This window comes from Gouania willdenowi, chromosome 10 (assembly GCF_900634775.1).
Source record: "Gouania willdenowi chromosome 10, fGouWil2.1, whole genome shotgun sequence".
Taxonomy (NCBI): Eukaryota; Metazoa; Chordata; class Actinopteri; order Blenniiformes; family Gobiesocidae; genus Gouania; species Gouania willdenowi.
Window position 1 is genome coordinate 23,348,924 of NC_041053.1, and position 19,852 is coordinate 23,368,775.

The 19,852-nt window shown below is 46.0% G+C and overlaps 1 protein-coding gene across 1 annotated transcript; it reads right to left on the reverse strand.

The window, feature by feature from the left end:
- Positions 1–13,359: 13,359 nt before the first annotated feature.
- Positions 13,360–19,525, reverse strand: stc2a (stanniocalcin 2a). Its single transcript, XM_028459769.1, has 4 exons — positions 18,983–19,525; positions 16,995–17,137; positions 16,189–16,400; positions 13,360–15,522 (listed from the first exon to the last, which is right to left on the reverse strand). Exons 1-4 carry the CDS (start codon positions 19,119–19,121, stop codon positions 15,141–15,143), a joined length of 876 nt encoding a protein of 291 aa, XP_028315570.1. The 5' UTR covers positions 19,122–19,525; the 3' UTR covers positions 13,360–15,140.
- Positions 19,526–19,852: the final 327 nt, after the last annotated feature.

Below are 19,852 nucleotides of genomic sequence, written 5' to 3' on the forward strand. Positions count from 1 at the left end.
AGACAAGGCTGCCCACTCTCACCTTTGCTTTTTGCAATATTCGTTGAACCTCTCGCAGCATCTGTACGTCAGAACTCTGTTATTAAAGGAATCCACTCATCCATCTCAGAACACAAAATTAATCTTTACGCGGATGACATCTTACTCTATTTGGAAGAACCACAATCCTCTTTGGAGGAAGTATTTAATCTAATAAACAGCTTCTCTAAATTATCAGACTATTCCATTAACTGGACAAAATCATCAATCCTCCCTTTGACAAAAAATTCATGGAATCCTGCAAACCAAAATCCACAACACCCCTCCACCACAAATACAATTAGATATCTAGGCTTAAATATATCACCAAACTTAAATGAATTAATTAAACTAAATCATGATCCGATGTTGGACAAAGTCACAGAAGATCTGCGGAGATGGAACAATCTCCCCATCTCACTACTTGGCAGGATAGCCTCAGTTAAAATGAAAATCTTACCTAAAATAAACTACCTGTTCTCAATGATACCACTAAAACCACCAAAACAATGGTTTCAAAGATTAGACTCTGCAACTACAAAATTCTATGCTAGAAATAAAAAACCTAAAATAAGCCTTTCAACCCTTCAAAAAACAAAGACGAGGGTGGTTTAGAAGCCCCTAATTTCATGCATTATTACTTAGCAAACCAAATATTATATTTAACAGAATGGCTAAAACCAAAAGATTACTACAACACCTGGTTAGAAATAGAACAGTTAGACTGCAAACACATTAAACTCTCTGATCTCCCTTTTATCACTGCGACCCTCAAACATCACAACTGCTTTAAAAACCCACTAATTGCCTCCACACTGACTGCATGGTGGAAAGCCCTGGACATCACAAATGTTCAATTAAAAAGTAGTATACTGTCTCCAATCTGGCACAACCCCGACTTTAAAAATAAAAAAACACCACTTTATTTGAAGATATGGGAAGAGAGTGGAATCACTCATCTCCAAGACCTCTTTGAAAATGACAAGCTTAGGACATATAATAATCTAACCCAAGCTTTCGGTATAAATAAATGTAACTTTCTACAGTACTTACAAGTAACAGAAACAATAAAGAAAACTACTCCACTAGACTTAACTACTTTACAACCTCCAGAACTGGCTATATATATGAAAAAAATCTCAACAAAATCAAAAAAACTCTCAAAAATATACAGAGCTCTCTCGATCACCAACTGTAATTACTTACCAATCGCTAAGTGGGAGGCCGAACTCTCAATCACCCCGAGCATTGATTTCTGGACAGAAATTTGTCGTAATACTTTAAGATGACGAAAAACACAAATCTTCAGCTAATTCAATACAAGGTCCTCCACAGATCCCACATTACCCAACAGAAAATGCATAAAATGGGCTTCTCCCCAACAGACATCTGCTCTCAGTGCACCCAGAATACAGCGGATTCCTATTTACATGCCTTATGGCTTTGCTCCCCAGTGCAACACTTTTGGATTCTAATTACTGAAAAACTGTCCTCCATTTTGGACTGCAGAATTCCTTTATCTCTAAATCTTTGTCTGATAGGAGACCTGACAATGCTTCAACTTCCCGCAAACCGATCACAATCAATCCTTGCGGCACTAGCCATAGCAAAAAAAACAATATTACTAAATTGGAAAGACAAAAAATCCTTAAACATAAACCAATGGCAAAATCTCCTCACAGAATTTATCTCCATGGAAAAGATGTCTGCTCTCAGAAAACAAAAAAAAATAATGTGCTTTGAGGAGCGTTGGATTCCTTTTTTAATTGCATTAAATCTAAATTTTTAAAGCCTCATGATCTAGCCTGCAAGGGACTGCCAGCACCACTTTTTACTAACGCACTAGTCCAACTGTAGGCCTGGGCCGCCCTTGGGCCTCTGGGGTAGTCCTGGCCGGGTTGGCTGGGGAGGGTTGCCGGGGTGCCTGGCTGCCTCGGCGCGGGTGTGCATTCCTTCTGGGTGTTCACAGGGTCCCAGGGCTGTTCGATTTGGCGCTGTTGCCCCTTGCATGCGCATCTGGTTGGCCTCTGGGGCTGGGGCCCTGCGTGCTCCTCTGCCGCTCCTTCCCCTTGCTCCCTGTCCCCCTGTCTCGTCCTCCCCCCCCTCCTCCTTTGCTCTTGCGCCCGCCATCCGGTTGGGCTGGGTTTGGGGGGCTCCCGTTTGCCTGGGGGCTGGTGGGGGGGCTGTTGCTCCCGCCTGGGGGGCGGGCGGTGCCGTGCCGGATGGGTTGGCTGGGGGGTGGTCCCGTTGGGGGGCCTGGGGTGGTGGGGTCCGTGGCTCCGGTCCGGGGGGATCCGGGGTGTGGGCGGCTTTGGGGGTGGCTGCTGCCCGGGGTCGGCGATTGCCTCCTGGGTTGCTGGGTGGCGGGGTGTGGCCGTGGGTTGATCCGTCGGCCCTTGCGGGTCCTCGGCTTGGCTCCCTGGGGCGCGCCTTCGCCAGGGATGTCGCTTGCGTGACGGGCCGGGCGGGGCCCCCCTCCGGTGTGGCCAGTACAGCTGAGGGTGTGGGGTGGGGGGTGCTATGGGGCCTCCCCGGGGGTCGTGTTGGGTGGGTGTGCGGGGGCGCGGCGCGTGGCTCTTGGCCTGGTGGATCCGCGTCGGGATTGGCTGGTCTGCTGGCTGGGCGCACCGGGCGCCGTGGGCGCCATTCCGGGGCGGGGGTGTCCCGGGGGTGGGTCCGTGGTCTGGGTGTCCGGGGGCGTGCTCTCCTGTCATCTGCCCGGGGACCGGCCGCGGCTCGTGGCGTCGCTGCGCAGCCTTGGGTGGGGCGGGGCTGGTGGCCTGGGGCCCGCTGTCGTCCGGGGTGCGCTGGCGTCGGGGGGGGTGTCTCGTGCCGGTGCGTGGGTCGTCGGGGGTCCCCTCCGTGGGGGGGGGGGGGCTCTTCTGGCGCCGTTGGTGTGGGATGGCGGCGCCGGGCTGGGGGTGCTTCGGTACTCGGGCTTGCCGGTCCGTGGCTGGCGGGGTGGCCCTGCTTGGCGGTGGATGGTGTCCTCTTTCGTCGGGGGGGCCGGGGCCGCCTTCCGGTGGAGGGTGTTGTTTCGTGGCGCCGGGTGGGCCTGTGCTGGCCCTGGTGCGGGCGCGGGCCTCCCCCCTGCTCGGCCGCTCCCCTTGGCGGCGGGGGGGCGTCGCTCTGGGCCGGCGTGCGGCGGGGGTCGCTCCCTGGGGCACCGGGGGACGGGGTTGGTGCCTGACTGCGCCCGGGGGTGGGGGGTGCCGCTGTGCTCCGCGGGGCCGTCGCAGTCTGGGGGGTGCCGTGGGGGGGGTCTCCGGCTTTGCTGCTCCGGGGCCCACAGTGCCGCTTGCCCGTCTGCACCATCTACCATCTCGCGTGGCCCGCCACGCGGACGGGCCCGGCTCGCACCGGACAGTCCTCCTACATGTACACTTCACCTCACTCCCAGCTGGTCTGGCCTATTCACAATATGCACCACACACCCATACCCAACCCTTGGGGGGCTGGATGGTGGGACTGGGGGTGGAGGGGGCCGCCACCTGTGTCACTATGTAGTGGCGTGGGGGGCGGCACTCCCACCTCTAGTTACCCTACTAATCCCTCCAATTTTAATCACACCTCAACATGCCACCCCCCGGAGGGTGTACCCTCACTTACACCCTCCGGCCTATTACACCACATACACGTATATCCACAGAGGTAGGATGGGGAGCACCGCTCCCCTCCATCCCCCTTCTTTTAATTACACCCCATACATTCACTGAACACACACACTCACACAGGGGATAGGGAAGTGCCTCTCCATTGGGGAATGGAGAGGCACCATAACAGGGTGGTGGGTTGGCTCACATATTTGGGCCTCTCCGGTGGGGGCCTGGCCCCTCTGTTGGTGGCTGGGCCACTACATAGAGTGAAAATACATCAGGATGGTGTGGTCGGGCGTGGCGGTGGGTCTCGGGGGGGCTTTGCTGGGGTCTCTCCTTGCGGGGTCTTTCCGGGCGGTGTCGGCCTGGTGGAGCGCGGGGACGCTTCCTCCCCTTGGGTGAGGCTTGGTGCTTGTTTCGTCGGCTGGTGGCCTTGGGGGCGGGCCCCGCGGTGTGCGGGCCTGGGGCGGCCTGCCTCGCCGGTTTGGGGGGTGGGTGTGCTGGGGGTGTGCTGGTGTCCTCACCGGGGTTGGGGCGGGGTTGCTAGGTGCCTCGGAGCGATGCTGTTTACTGGGGGGCGGCGCTAGCTGTTCCGGTGGTGGAGGTTGCTGTCGGCCGCTTGGTGGGTCTGTCCTGCCATCTGCGGACTGGTGGGTGGGTCCGGGGCATCTTTGGCTCGGGGCTGCGGTTCCGCACTTGATGTGTGCCTTTGGGGTGCCTCCGTCCCCGCGGTGGGGATCGCCGGTTGCTCGCGGGCCGGTGGGTGGCGCTGCTCCGTGGCTGGCGCTGCCCGGGGGGCGGCGGGCCCTGGGCTGCTGGCCTTGGGCTGTCCGGGGCTGTGCGGTCCTGCTGGGCTGTGGCCGGGTCCTGGGCGGGGGTGGGGGGTGCGTCCCGGGGGGCTTGGCCCGGGGACTTGCCCTTGGGGGGTCCTGGTCCCGGGGGGTGCTCCTGGGGCCCGGGGTGATTGGCTGGCTGGCCGGGCCGGTCCTGGCGGGGGTCTTTCGGGGCGGGTGCCGCGTGCCGCGCCCTTGCATACCTAGTGGTATGGCCCCTGCTTGGGCAGTGCCCCGTGAGGCAGGGTGCTGGGGATGCACAAGGCGGTCTGGCTTGGCCCTTGGAGGGGGCCCTGGCTTTTAAAAAAAAAATAAAAAAATAAAAAAACTAAAGCCCGTTGCGCGGGCGACATCAACAATAGGTGATTTGGGGCGCCATGGGGGGCTAGGTTGGGGTGCCTGGGGGCCGGCGGGGAGACTCCCGGCGGCCCCCTGGTGCCTTATGCGGCTTGGGGTGTGGTCGTCCTCCCTGGGCGGGCTGCTCCTGGTGCTGCGTTCATTCCGGGTCCCTCTGGCCTGGGGTCGGGTCCCTGCTGGCTCTGGGCCCGGCGGCGGGTGCCCGCCGGCTGCCCGTTCGGCGTGGCTCTGCTCGTCTGCTGGGCGTGGGCTTCGGCTCCTCCGCTGGGGTCTCGGGCGGGGAGCTCTCTGGGCCCTCCCCTCGGGGGGTTGGGCGCGGGGGTGTGGGGGGGGTGGGGGGTGGGGTGGGGTGGGGGGTCTGGGGGTTGGGGGTTGGATTGGTGGCGTGGTGCGCTGGGTCCTTGGCTCCTTGGGGCTTTCTCGGGTGTGTATGGGGGGGGCGATGGTTGCCTCTCGGTTTGGGATCTTGGGGGCGTTCGGGGGGCTGCCTGGCCGTGTGGTGGTCGCCGGGGGCCCCCGGGTTGCCCGCTCTTGCTGCTGGCCTGGCTGCTTCCGGGGCCCGGGGGCGACTCGTGGGTTTTGCAGTGGCGGTTCTTGGAAATACATTTGTCATGGATGCACTGGCCTTGGGCTGTGGGATAACACTCATACTGGGCTCAACCACAGACACGTTGTTCCCAAATACCTGTTTTATGGAACTTCCACTCACTTCTTCCTCTGCTCACAGCCACCACCATTATTCCTAAGCCGCACACTGGTCACCAAACTGGCTTGATAACTCAACAATAAGCACAATATACACAACCACAATTTCACATCGCATCACTTGAAATCTATCGACTACTCCCCACCCATTCCATTTCCTATCTTGTATTCCTCTTCCCTGTTAACTTCCCCACCCCTCTCCAACCCCTCACCTTGGTGAAACACTGCCCTCTCTTTTTTTACATCCTCCCTTTAATAAAGTATTTCTTACCCTTCCCTAGGGAGGGCTGGTGATGGTCACAATTATGCAATGAAATAAATAAATTTATTTAATTGCAATAACAAAATATGCATTGCTGTTAAAAGATTGCACTTCTTGTAGTGTTAACCTTCGACAGAATGTGCAGACAAGAGAAAAAAAAAAAAAAAAAAAAAAAAAAAGAAAAAACCATGTTGGCCCCACAGAGCACAGCGCCCCCCCACCCCCAGTTTCAGCCAGGCATAGCGGTCCAGAGGGCGACCCCCGCCGCACGCCGGCCAAAGCGGCTCGCCCGCCACAACAGGGAGTGGCTGAGCAGGAGAGAACACCGCGCCCGCATCAGGCCAGCACAGGCCAGCACGGCGTCACAATACAACATCGTCCACAGGGAGGCGGCTCTAACTCCACAGTGATGATGTCATCAGTTCTGACACCACAGTGATGATGTCATCAGTCCCAGCTCTCCGGTGAATGGCTCTGGTGCACGTGACTGTGCTGGCTCCGCTCCCAGTGGACAATTTTATGAAATAATTTATTAACGGTGTCATTGCAGTCCAAACAAATCTAACGTTGCACACCTTTGAACCAAGAAGCAACCATGTTGAAAGTCTCAGCTCAATCTGAGCCTGATCCTCAGAGATATTTGAGCACACAGACAGACAGAGCTCCCTACAAAATTACACAAGTGGCCTATGATGTGAGCATCAATGCAGTGCTAACACTGTTGTATAAAGTGTATATACTGTATGTGCATACAAGTTCCTAGTGTCCACTGTTCATAAAGCACATAATAAATTGTCTGCAAGTATTGCAAAATCAAATAATTGAATTTGGGAATTTTCCGTTGAACTCTTTCACAATCATTGCACTAAAAGCATGACCAAGACATGCAGGCTGGTTTTTACGATCATTTAAAAAAGCATGTTGATCTTTTGGAAGCTCTTTAAATTCAAGTAGGGGTAGTGATGGGTTTTCACCTGTCCATCAAATCTGTTTGTGAAATTCCACGGTCAACCATTGTTGTTGGCCTCGTTTTCATCCTTTGGTTCCTGGAAAAAATACTGGTCATGCTTCAATTTACTTGTCATGCTTCCAACTTTGTGGGAATAGTTTGAAGATAGCCCTATGCAGAAAAACATTGATGGGTGCGTTGGGTTTTAGGAACTTGACTGGTCTGCAACAAGTGCTGACATCAACTCAAAATAACACCCTTGGAATTAACTCTGGAGAAAATGTCAGAGCCTGTCCTCACAAATGTCCTCCTCAACAAATAGAAAATTATCTCCGGTAAAATCATTCCAAAACCTTGTGGAAAGCTTTCTCAGATGAGTTATTATCAACCCAGTATGAAACCTTTTAAAATGGGATTCATTAAAATGTGTTTAACAAGACATTTATAAATTATCTTCACCCGCTTTATATGACAGGTCATGAGTGTCTCCTGGAACACAAAGCGAGGTAGAAACACAACAGTGAGCCAATCAATTGCATAGAAAATTGTCTGAAAAAAGATAAAATAGAAGAGTAGAAGCAGTAACTCATACATCCTGTCAGGAATGCAGAAGACTATTTCTGACCACATGGCAAATTAACTGTTCAAGCAGTTCTACCGGGAAACTAAGTTGGACGGTCAAAAACCTGGAACAGGATGGCCTTGCTGATGATTCATGATTTTTACTGCAACATTCAGATAGCAGGGTCAGACAAAGTTTGGAGCATTCCAGCTTTGTATCCGCATCAACAGTTAGACAGGAGAAGATTAAAGATTTGGGCCTTTTATTATCAGTTGAGCAACATCTAAGGACCACAGCCTACCTGAGTTAGGTTGCTTTTTAGGTTTATCTCATTGCATCCTCAGTGCATCTGTCTTTAAATGACAACGGTACTTCTTGAAGGATACCCTACATTGAGCTCATGGTCATTTACTTGCCTATTTTTACTATCTCTAACTTTACCCCTTATACCAGCAACCAAATGATTTACAAATCAATGTTCAGTTGTATTTTGCAAACTACAGCCAACTACTGACAATGGGGAGTATTTATTTAATCTGCATGCAAAAGGTCCTCATTTTTATATATGAAGGTACCGTACTTCTTTCTCATTGAACAAGTAGATTATGGATGGTTAACCTGAGCCACTGTGACTGAGACATTCACAATGAGAAAAACTGGGAAGCTTGGATGAAACCCAAATCAGCAAATGCATGTGTCAAATCTGGCCCCCTCAAACATCCAATTCGGCCTGCAGGAGAAAGTAGCAATGACAAAAAAACATGAATCATTGTGTAAATTATAATCATTTAGTTGTAGATATCTCAGTGCCTCAAAATTTAAAGAAAATCTACAATATTTTCAGGAGCTCATGCCTATGTCACGTGAATGTAATCACAAATTGAACTGAACATTTTTCTAAAATCATGCATTTTCTCACCAGCAATCCCACAAACATTTGTCACACAATCAATACATTTTGAAGTGGGGATCCTGCAGGGACTGATATCTGTCTTTATTTGCTTGGATATTGTCGGTGCCTTACATACTTTACAAATCAGTTACATATGGAAGTGCAAACCAGGGCACATTAAAGTTGAAATTGCTAATTTTTCTGTATAAAATTTGGGACCCACTTGAGGTGAAACTGGTCCGTATTCATCCCCTGAACTAAAATGAGTTTGACACCCCTGATTTAAAGTAAAACTAATGTAGCATCTCTGAGTGTATTGTAAGCGCTGCTAATATATGAACAGCTTTAGAGTATTCATTCACTAATGAATGTGTGGTGTGCAGAATTCTCTTTTTTGTGGATGTTTGCTATTGCGGGCGCATGGTGGGTTAGTGGGTAGCACGTCCGCACCACAGCAAGAAGGTCCTGGGTCCAAGCCCCAGAGTGGACACTTGGGTCCCTTCTGTGTGGAGTTTGCATGTTCTCCCTGCGTGGGTTTCTGTCTTCCTCCCACAATCCAAAAACATGACTGTTAGGTTGATTGGAGTCTGTAAATTGTCCGTAGATGTGTGAGTGTTTGTCTATGTGTGTTGCTCTATGATGGACTGGAGCCCTGTCCAGGGTGTACCAGCATGTACCAGCAGACCCCCACGAGTCACGACCCTGATAAACAGGAACAAGCGGGTCTGAAAATGGATGGATGGATGTTTGACAATATATCTACTTTCTTTATTTAATGTAACTTCTTGCTGTGACCTTCTTCCATCTGTCCTATATTCTTTTCCAACTGCTGCAACAGAGATATTTTCAACTTCTGCTCAAGCTTGTTTGCCATAAAGTAATGTGCTGACTCAACAGGTAGATTTAAACTAATTCTTAAACAAACATTACACAGAAGCTAGAAACTTTGAATAGCTACAGTAGCTATGCTAGAAGTTTTTGTACTGCATTTGCCAACAAAGCGTCTTTCATTGGCGTCTCCTGTCACTGGTCCAATTTGCATTTGAATAGGCATGTGGTCAACATACAGTATTTCATTCATTCATTCATTCAAATGACGTCAGCCAAATTCATTCACTCACCTTATCCCTCCTATGGGCAATTTATAAACTCAAAATAAACAAAGACAAATGCTCCATTTTGCCGTGTGTGGGAGGAAGTAGAAATAGTGCCTAGACAAAACCCACGCAAAAACTGGGAAAACTTGTATGAACCAAAGCAGTTTTTAACTCACTCCCATATTTGCCCAACAACATATTTAGATCTGTTTAGCCATGGCTTGGCGTGCCTTATTTGATTAGCTTAAAGGTTTAGTTTAGTTTTGCTCAACTCAGAATCAAGTTCCGTACAATAGCTAATGTAGATCCAGAGCAAAATGCTGCATTGGAGCCCAACAATCCCAAATGTTTAAGACGCTGCTCTTTTAAGGTCACGATTAAGTTACAGAGCCTGATTAATTTCTGTTTACCAGATCTGTGTTCATGTGGCGTATGCACACAGCTTCACCTAAAGAATCAGCATTTTTCACTACTTTGTTGGCTGTAGTCATAACCATGATAGAGCCGCATGGTCCATTGCCATTTATCTGATATTGTAACTTTCAGAACATATACACTTATTTTGTAAATAGCTCTGTTCTTCTTCTTCTTTTAATTTTCATTGAAAATGTGGGAACTCTTTATGCCTCATCCTGTAGTAGACTATTGTGTTCCAATAAACTCAAGCAAAAAAAAAAAATGCTTTTCTGGACAGTGTATTTGATTCATTGTGTTGTGGAAATCACATGTTGATAAAGATTTTAGAAATAATCATATTTTCTATTAACAATTTAAAAGTTGTATTTAAATTGGTCAATCTATTTGTATTCTGACAATATAAATCAAGTCACTAAAGGTAACTGAGGTCCCCCAAGTTACCTGTAGGAATAAGCATGTGTGCAACAACATGGGTGTTAACTCAATGATGAACAGGTGACCTGTACCCTTACCTTTGATAAGCACGTACATTGGGGGTGGAGTTATCAGTCAAAATATGATCCGGTAGGACTGGGTGTTTATGACAAGTGTGTGCAGGGCCTTTATCTACAAGCCAAATTAAAAAAAAAAACAATATTATGTCAAAGTAGAACCTCTTGTGACTGGATTCCAGTTAAATCAAACAGCTGATCACAGTCTCACTAACTTGTTTGCTTTGCTCTGGGCTGCATGTGCATGTAATCTGCCTTGTGCCCTTTCCTCCTGCTGTCATATAATAGATAGCACGTGCACAGTGAGTTGCTTCAGCCGTTTGCTTCGAGCAGTTCTCTCGGTATTCCCTCAGTGAGAGAAGACTTTGCTACAGTCTTCATTTTATGAAGCTCAACTGACAAGGCTATTAAACTCCAAATTTAGAAAAAAAAACAACAACACACTAGTTCTGATCAGTTGTGACTAAGACAAGGCTAATAAGAACAGTAAAATGGGCTTCCCCTTAATCAGTTGTTAAATGATTCATCCATGAAACTTATACAGCCAGTCATTAATTCATTAGCTCAGAATGGAGGGCACAGAGCACCAGGGCCACCATAGTCTCAGGTTTCTCTACTCAAAAGAACATTTGCATTTTGTCTCTCTGCCCCATAAAGATGGAGCTTCGTTGCTACACTATTTGATTCAATTCCACTTTATTTATATAGCACAAATTACAACAAAGTCATCTCAAAGCACGTAACAAAATATAGAGTCCATAGTAAGAAAGAAAGAACCCAACAAGATCCACATGAACAAGCATTTAGCAACAGTGGGAAGAAACAACTTCCTGTTTTTTATATAAAGAAATCTCCAGCAGAACCAGGTTCAGAGGTGGCAGCCATCTGCTTTGACTGGTTGGGGTTAGTGGACAGAAGGGCGAACAGAAAAGGATACTCCATCCAAGTGTTCCAGACTAGTTGAACTGCGAACTATCGATCAGGAACCACCAGTTCCAGCATGAAGACTAACTCACTAACTAGTCTGCCTCATCCACACTGACCATTGTCGATTCAGGAGCTAGTACATTTCCTTCTTAAAGTTTAAAGAAGCTATGGGCGACAAGGCCTTGCTTCATCCCTGTTTAAAACGTCTTTGTTAAAGTGATGTCGGCTCAATGCTTTTGCTGAGTATGTTGTGTCATAAGCATTATTTACTGTTTATTGCAATCATTATGGATAGCCCAGCCAAGTTATTATAGTTATTATTACCCAAGGGGGATCTTTTGTTCGGGATCTCAAATGTATTTTTATTTTACCCAGCAGCACGAAGACCTTCAAAGTGGCAACTCATATTAAATTCCCAAAAGTCAAGTCTCCTGTAGGTTATTGTTTTTAATTTGTGTCATCATGCAGCTCTGCAGAAGACCTGACATCAGGCATCTTATTCCAGCGAGCAGGGGAGACATTAACAATCTGCTGGACTGCTGCAGTTTTCACAGGTGGATAAATGGAACAATAGATATATTTTCTTATTTTTATTTTTATTTTTTGGACCTTAAGTAATTCATGCACATAATGAAACATTTTCAAATGCCTTGAATGCAGTGTTTGCTTTAATGTTTTAATAACTTGGGCCAAATGTGTCAAACTCAAGGGCCAGGGGCCAAATCTGGCCCTTTGGAGCATCCAATTTGGCCCGCAGGAGAAAGTAAAAACAACAGAGAAAGCATGAATCATTGTGTAAATGAAAGTCAACAATATTTGCAGGCACTGACAGCTTCACCGGTGCTTGTGTCACATGATTGCTGTCATTTTTCATGTTAAACAGTTGAAAAGAACTAAAATTTTTAACAAAATCTTTTAATTTTTCTCAAATTATTACATAAAATGTCCCTTAATTAAATATAAATTGGTCACAAATCTAGGGAATGTAAAATGTTTTGACTCATATCTATCACTTATTGCTTGGATATTGTCAGTTTCTCACATATTTTGTATTTCATGTATACGTACAATACAAACCAGGGCACAATAATGTTGAAACTACTCAGTTTCCTGCATAAAATAATCTGTGGTCCTCTCGAGATCAAACTGCTTCATATTTGGCCCCTGAACTAGTATGAGTTTGACACCCCTGGCTTAGGCAAAAGGTTGTCGCCATCTAGTGGTAAATTACTTTAAATACATGACATGAAAGTGGCCTGAGCTGCAGATGTGCTGATATTACAGAAACTGAATGGAATGTAAGACATGGCATGTAGCTGTAACACACAGCAACATTTATGTAACAATCCCCCCCACCATTGTTTGTTCTGCAAATGCACCTCAGTGTTCTCAACCGGACTGGAGGGAGGTTTTGGAGCCCTGGACGACACTTGAACGTCTACCTTTCCTATTGGAGCGCTGTCTAAATGTTTGGTAAAGCAACATACACTGTTGGGACAGCTCATAAAAAACGACACTCTAAACTAAACCCACCCTCTGCATTTCATACAATCCAGAGCTGCTGACGTAAATGTTTAGGCCTTTAGAAAGACAGGATATTTCCAGTCTTTGAAACTCTAAACACTAACCTATGTCTCTCTATCAGTGAGTCACAGGCTGGGGGTCAAATGAGAACTGGGTGTCTTTTATCCTGTGAGTACACCTGAGACATCAAGGTCATCTCTACGAACCTACTCACAGTTTGGTAAATGCTTTTCATCAAGATTTGTCTTTAAAACAAGGAACAATCTATTACTAATAATAACTACATTTGTTTTTAAAGAACAGTGATGAGGGGATCATACATTGAGCAAGGAGTTATTTTCTCTACTTTCCAGAAGTAAAATCCCAGTCAGTCTCTTTACTTACAAAACAATCAAGTTGAAGAAGCACAGTAAACATAGTTAGTTTTATTTCCTCTGAACATATACAGAAAAGCCATTAAAAGCAACTACAATATTACAAAAAGCCCTGTCAAACTGAACAACAAAGAGCTACATTACACACATACAGTACATTCTCAATAGGATTAGCTTATATCTTGTGTTGGGATGTCACATGAATCCCAACTTCCTCAAATGAATTAAACCAGAAAAGACCTGATAGCTTAAAAAACTTAACGGTGCCTAAATTGTTATCTGTCTGTAATCAGAGCAGGAGGAAAACAATGTGAAAACCCTTCACCCAGCCACAAATCTGAGAAGAGTTCTGTTATTTTTTTGCACCAAACACTTCACAGCATGTGGCACAAACGTGCCTGCAAACTGCACTTCCATTACGGACGCATAAGACTGACCTGAACCTAAAAAAAGAGGAAGAGAGGAAGAGCACTAGGAGAAGGAAAGATGATAAATTGTCACATTAAAAAGGGGGAGAAAGAGAAGTTAAGTAAGTCTCACTCCCTCCTGCTCCCCTTCTCTCTGCCTCCCTGTGTTTCTGGCTCTTGGCTGTGGTTCAGAGGAATTCTCTGGTGGCCTCGGTAAATATAACATTTAGAATAACAGCGCCACAGCCCCTGTGTGTATGTGTGTGTGTGTGTTAACTTAACCCAATTCCTTGCTGTGTTGCTTGCAGCTCTAATGGGTAGAATGACAGGCTGTCATGCCTGAGCGAGGTGAGGACTAAGGGCTAATTTAGAGGAGACCAATCTGGAAATGTTGTGCCTAGGGAGGACAGAGAAGGTCAGTGACTATACAGTAAAAGGCTCGATCTTGTGCTTTGGTGGAAAAGATGCTGTTCGAATGTTCAAACGAGACGGATCAGAGGCCGACAGTTCTGCTCGTATAATATTACTTCTTGAGTTGCAGCAGTCCAATAGAAACTGACAATCATTCAAAGTGCAAAAAAAATAATCTAAGACTTTAGTGTCTCAACACCATCGGGACACAGTAACATCCATTTACAATCACAGAGAAGCGGTCACTCTGAACGCAAACAAGTTAGGCACCTCGATGTTTGTGTATTCCTTTTGAATGTGGACCCCTGGTCTCTGCTGAAGGCTGAATGGAAAAACCAGCTCAAAGTGAATGTCTTTAGATCTTTAGAACAGTTTTGTCCCTCCTGAAGCTTCACATGGGGAAACTGATCCACGTAACAGACTCTGAAGCTCAATTAACAATGAATGAATGGCGGCGATGTGATACTTACACATGTATATCTGACAGTCCATAAAACTGGGTGCTGTGTTGAATCCCATTCAGCCTCAGCTCTGTTACTTTAGCTTATTGAGAGACGTATCCATAAACTTCTGTTTAAAATAACTGTACATAGTCTCCGTCCTCTTTAGAGTGGATCTTCACTTTAAGAATGCACAAGTTTGCCGGCATTGGTGCCACCATGCACTAACACTCCTATGTGCCAGAAATGGACATAAATCCTGTACAATTTGTATTTATTCATCAAGTATCTATAGGTATAATACATCATCCCACTTAAAAACAGCAAATGGTGTATATTACATATCTACAGACTGATGTGTGATGGGTGCAATGCTGCGAAGAGAGCAACACACAGAACACTGTATACTATGCCGTCAATAGTATATCTGTATTGCATATTGTAGCTATATTTATACATGTTTATATAAATATAGATAAGTATATTTTATGTACACATTGATATTCCATCACTGCATTAAGATTAAAATAAATAATACAAGTATAATCAAGTCTATGTTGGTATGATTTGATAAAAACGCTATATTAGAGCCCAAATAGTCCTAACTGTTGAAATAATCATGATAATAACAACTATTAGTCAATTTTTTTTTTCTTTTTTTATGTGGTCTTCTGTCTGGCACGACAGGTGAACGACACCACAATTACCCTGCAAGTTTATCATGTGGGACTGCTGGAATGACTGGAGAGAGCGGAATTAGGACAGGAAGAGTTGGGGCTTGTTTCCATCTGCTCAGTCACAAGTGTGTGTGTGTGTGTGTGTGTGTGTGTACAAGTGTGGCTTATAAAGACATGTCAAAGGTCAGTATCCTACAGCTTTCACCTCCGGATGTCAGTAGCCTTGGGGTCTTCCTGCTCAGCCCCCGCTCCGGCCTCTGGACCGTGGCGACGGGGCCCCTGGCTGCGATTGCGTGGGTGAGCGTTGAAGCCCACCTTACTAGCTTTGTCCTTGTCACCGTGGCGCGGGGGCCGAGGGTGTGGGTGAGGGTGAGGATGCTCCGGCTCGGGCTGGGACGGTAAGGAGTGGCGGTTGTGTTCGATGGCAGAGCTGGCTGGAGAAGGAGCGAGGGAGGAGCACAGGCTCAGGCTGTCGCACAAAGCCCCCCAGTTCTGCTCGCACTGCAGTCGGACACTCCGCGTCAGAGCCTCCTTCACTTCCTCTCCACATGTCAGAAGGATATTCACCAGCTCCACATACGGTCTGAGCAGAGACAAGAGGATTAATCTCAGAAATCCTTAGATGGATAGCTTGAAACAATACGCGGAGTTTGCGGGATTTCACTACAGTTTTCCCAAATGCATTTCTTCATTTAATTCTTAATAAAATGCACATAAACATACAAATGTTTAAAGTACAATAAAACACAGTGACTGTGCAAAATATGTATGAATTCATTTGTTGTTCTTTTAAAATACAAATTATTTTTTGGAACTAGAGTCATGTGACCAATCGTTAGGTTGGTTCTTCTTCTGTTGTGCAATTCTTCTTCACATGATTTTACCATGAAATTACAACATTAAACAATGCGTCGATGCAAATTTTTGTAGTCAACATTATCAATGATGTTACTAATCATTTCGGCATTATTGTATTTGTTACACACATTGCTCAAGACGGTCTATATATTTAAACTGATTTTTACTTTTAAAATTAAACAGAAAGTGACCGTTGGCCTGATCTTATTATGAATTTACAACATTAAACAAGGCGTTGCTGCAATTTTTTGCAGTCAACATTATCAATGATGTTACTAATATTTTTTATATTTTGCCCCCCCTGGCAAGAATCTCAAACTCCGCCTATGCTTTAAAGTGCATCAACATGTAGCAAAAACACGAACATCTCCTTGTGATCTAAGCCATTTACCCTTTAGGGAACAGATCCTGGAAATGGATCATCTCCACCATGACGGCCACATTCTCCTTTGCAGCCGAGCAGAGGTTGTGTTTGATATAGCATTCCCTCTGCAGCTGGAACACCATTTCTTTTATGGACACACATTTTCTGCTGATGCAGCTGAACTTGTGCCGTAGGCCGTGTGCCATGCACTTCAAAGCATCCTTGATGAAGGACTTCCCCTGTGTGCACACAAAGGGAAAATCCATTGTGATCCATGGAACTTAGAAGAAAAAGAAAAAAAAAAGAACAAAAGAGGTTTGTGTATTTTACAAAAGTCAAAGCAGTCCCTTTGGACGGTTTGTCTGGTTCTATTAGAAGGATGTAGAACAATCGCGTTCTGATTATTTTGGATCAAGAAGTCAGGAGTTGTTCTTTCACTGAAAAACCATTGGATTTTGCCTGCCAGAGATGCAAATTTGTATGTGACCCTATAGACATATTAACACCCCACTCAAGCGTGGTTTGGCAGGGCGTCAACCTCCGCTATGTATGAAAAGGGAGCAAACTGGGCTTATGGCCAGCTGGCTCACTACCCTTGCACCTAACTGTACACACATAGACAAGTCCACTGAGAGGCAAGAAACATCCCCCGAGAGGGAGAGAATACTAGATAAATATATGTAGACCAGACCTGCATTTCTAGTAAAGTAATACTAAATATTTATTTTTTATTTTTTTAATCAAATTGAGAGGAGAAGAAAACTAGAAAAACTAGCACTCGGGTTTTTTCCCTCTGGTATTATCTTCTCAAAACTGGAGCATCACTTTGGTACCTGAGAATCAAATTTGCCAGCGTTGTGCAGGAACGTCATGCAGATTTCCTGTAACCCCCGTATCTCACAGGAGTTATTCTCAAAGCACTCGAACACACCACAGCCGACATCACCTGCACTCACCAGGCAGTGCTGGATCTCCGCTGGAAAGAGACAAAAAAAACAGCTGAGAGGTTAGGGATTAGAGGAACTTTGTGTTACAAATGACAAATACTCAGTTTAAAGGCAAAAACGCCATTAAACAACTAACGTCACCTGAATCCCAAAGCCAATGTGGCAGTTTCCATACATTATTGTGCTCATCCAGTAGCTGGAGCTGGGTAAGAGTCTAATTCTCAAAGCAGACGGTGACAGATATTACAGTCATTCTGCACCACAAATACATCTGCACTGCATGGCATTAAAAATGGGATGGTGCAATGCAGAGAGAGAGACACAGTTTGACTGGAGGAAACCAAAATGCAGCAACTTCTGTTTAGATCAACAGGTTTCTCTCACTCACTGATTGGAGCCTCAGACTGAATATAATCATGTATCTATTTTCTACCCACCAGAGTGGTCATGAGGCAACGCAAGCAAAAACCAAACTACATATGGTACATTGTGAGTGCACAGTCGACTTGACACAACGCATTCTGTGTCAGAGAGACAATCCGGCACGGAAACTGATGCTCACCCTTCGGCGACATCCTCTGGAAGTCTTTTAATTCAAACTTAAATCGACAAATTTGCAGGTTTAGGCAGGGAGCCAGCGGTCCATATACAGTTTCAAGCTTTGGCAATGAACGCCTGTAACTGTTGACCTAAGTAAAACATAATTACACACATGATTTGTCTTGGACCTGATAGCTGATGGGCGTGGGAACTTCCCCCATCCCTCATCCGGTTTAGTAGGTGAGATTTAGTGTGTGTGTGTGTGTGTGTGTGTGTGTGTGTGTGTGTGTGTGTGTGTTGACCACAGCAAATAAAGTATTAAATGTGACTTAGTAGGAAAAAAAAATCATGCTTGTCAACAAAGAGCCTCTGTTTGGGGGGCAGTCGTAGGGGGAGGAAGGGGGCAGAGCTCTGGGAGGTGAGTGTGTGTGTGTATGTGTGTGTGTTGGGGGGGGGGTTAGTAGGTACTGAGCTGAACTTTTAGTGCGTAGCAAAAGTGAGCTGCTGTCAGCAGTGCTTGTTTTGGCATCAAGGGAATGTGCTCGGATCGTACGAGCTTAGCCGCAGCGTGCATTGAATTACACAGTGGTCTTATCGGGGGTCTCTGCATTAGAGTGTGTCCCCCATTTTCCAGCATGGGGGGGGGGGGGGGGGGGGGTAATAAGGATAATAAAATCACTCTGATATTTGGGCACAGGAGTCGTGCATGGCGTTGAAGACTAAATTTGACTCATTTCTAATGTAACCATAAGATGACATGCCAATCAAATGATGACATACAGGCTTTATTATAGGCACCTATATGATCTTTTTTCATTTCATTTGTGGAAATGCGTTCCCATGTCACGTGTTTCTCTCTGTTACTGCTCCACTAACCTGCAAAGATGACATTCATTCCAACACAGACACAGCACATGCAAACACACACCTCAAACGTTTCCAGATACACACTCACTCACCTATGACGCGCCCCTAGACGTGCCCCGGGTATACATTACCCATTACCTTGTGCCTTTTCTATTAATAGTTTACTAACATATTGGATTTCTGCCTGGGAGTATTTACAGAATATCGTCTTCCAGTGGTGATCGAAACACAAGCCCTTTGGTTAAAACGTTAGGATTTATTTTCAATGGATTTCAATCAATGTGGGGGGGACGTGAATTTCATCACGCACCGATCGGAATTCCGCAGCCAAGGGAACACACACACACACACACACACACACACACACACACACACACACACACACACACACACACCCCAGGGCGCAGCGGGCTGTGAACCAACAACCCCATCGGGCTCATGGAAGGAATAAAGACCCAGGTTCTTACCAGTGTTCTGCAGGGAGAGGCGTCCTTTCTGACTCGCAGTCTTCTCAGGGAGACTCTCATGAACATCAATACCATCCGATCCCACCACTTTCTCCAGCACTGATAAAAGCAGCAGAGCCACAGCCAACTTGACCAGCATAGCGTCTCCCGATAGTTCGTTTCTAGTCCTTTCGAAGATCCTGTAGCGTGAGTGTGTGTCTGTGTGTGCGTGTGTGTGTGCGTGTCTGAGGGTTCACCTTATGGAGCAGCTGGAGACTGAATGCATGAGCTGAAGGAGATGCTGCCTATATTTCTCAGAGACCCGCGGGTGTCAATTTGGATGAAGGAGTTAAGCAGGTGTTGTCGGTCTAGCCGGCTCAGCCAATCAGAGACGCAGAAATCCACCGTCCAAGGTTTTAGGGGCGTGTCCACTGAAAAGTCCCCTTTCTGCCGTGAAAAACCTACAAAGCAATATTCACTTTTTTTTTTTTTTTTTTTTTTTTTTGCAGCCCTGGCTGTTCTGTCATTAGCTAATATTCACTACATAATATTTCATATTAATCCGTGCCAGATTTTGCATTTTTATATTGCGTGTAATCTATATAGTGTATTTGTGCTGAGTATTGTTGTATTATATAATATATAATATATTTATTTTTCCAATGTTTTATTTAAGTGTGTGTTATATATCATTCATCATTCCTGTAGAGCAGTGGTTCCCAAACAGTGGTAAGTGTACCCCATGGGGTACAGAAGCACAGAAATCGTGAAATATTCAACTTCACCACAAACTAACAATTAAACTATTGCTTAATAAAATGCTATATTTTCTTGTATTTTATTATAAATTTTTAAACAAGATTATTTTATGCTGTAGAGGCCATGTTATCA

Coding starts and splice junctions, on each gene's coding strand:
- stc2a (XM_028459769.1), bottom strand. CDS start 19,121: ATGCTGGTCAAGTTGGCTGTGGCTCTGCTGCTTTTATCAGTGCTGGAG. Junction 16,401..16,994: donor CTGGCAAATTTGATTCTCAG/GTACCAAAGTGA, acceptor GTGTGCACACAG/GGGAAGTCCTTCATCAAGGA. Junction 15,523..16,188: donor CAGGATCTGTTCCCTAAAGG/GTAAATGGCTTA, acceptor GTCTCTGCTCAG/ACCGTATGTGGAGCTGGTGA.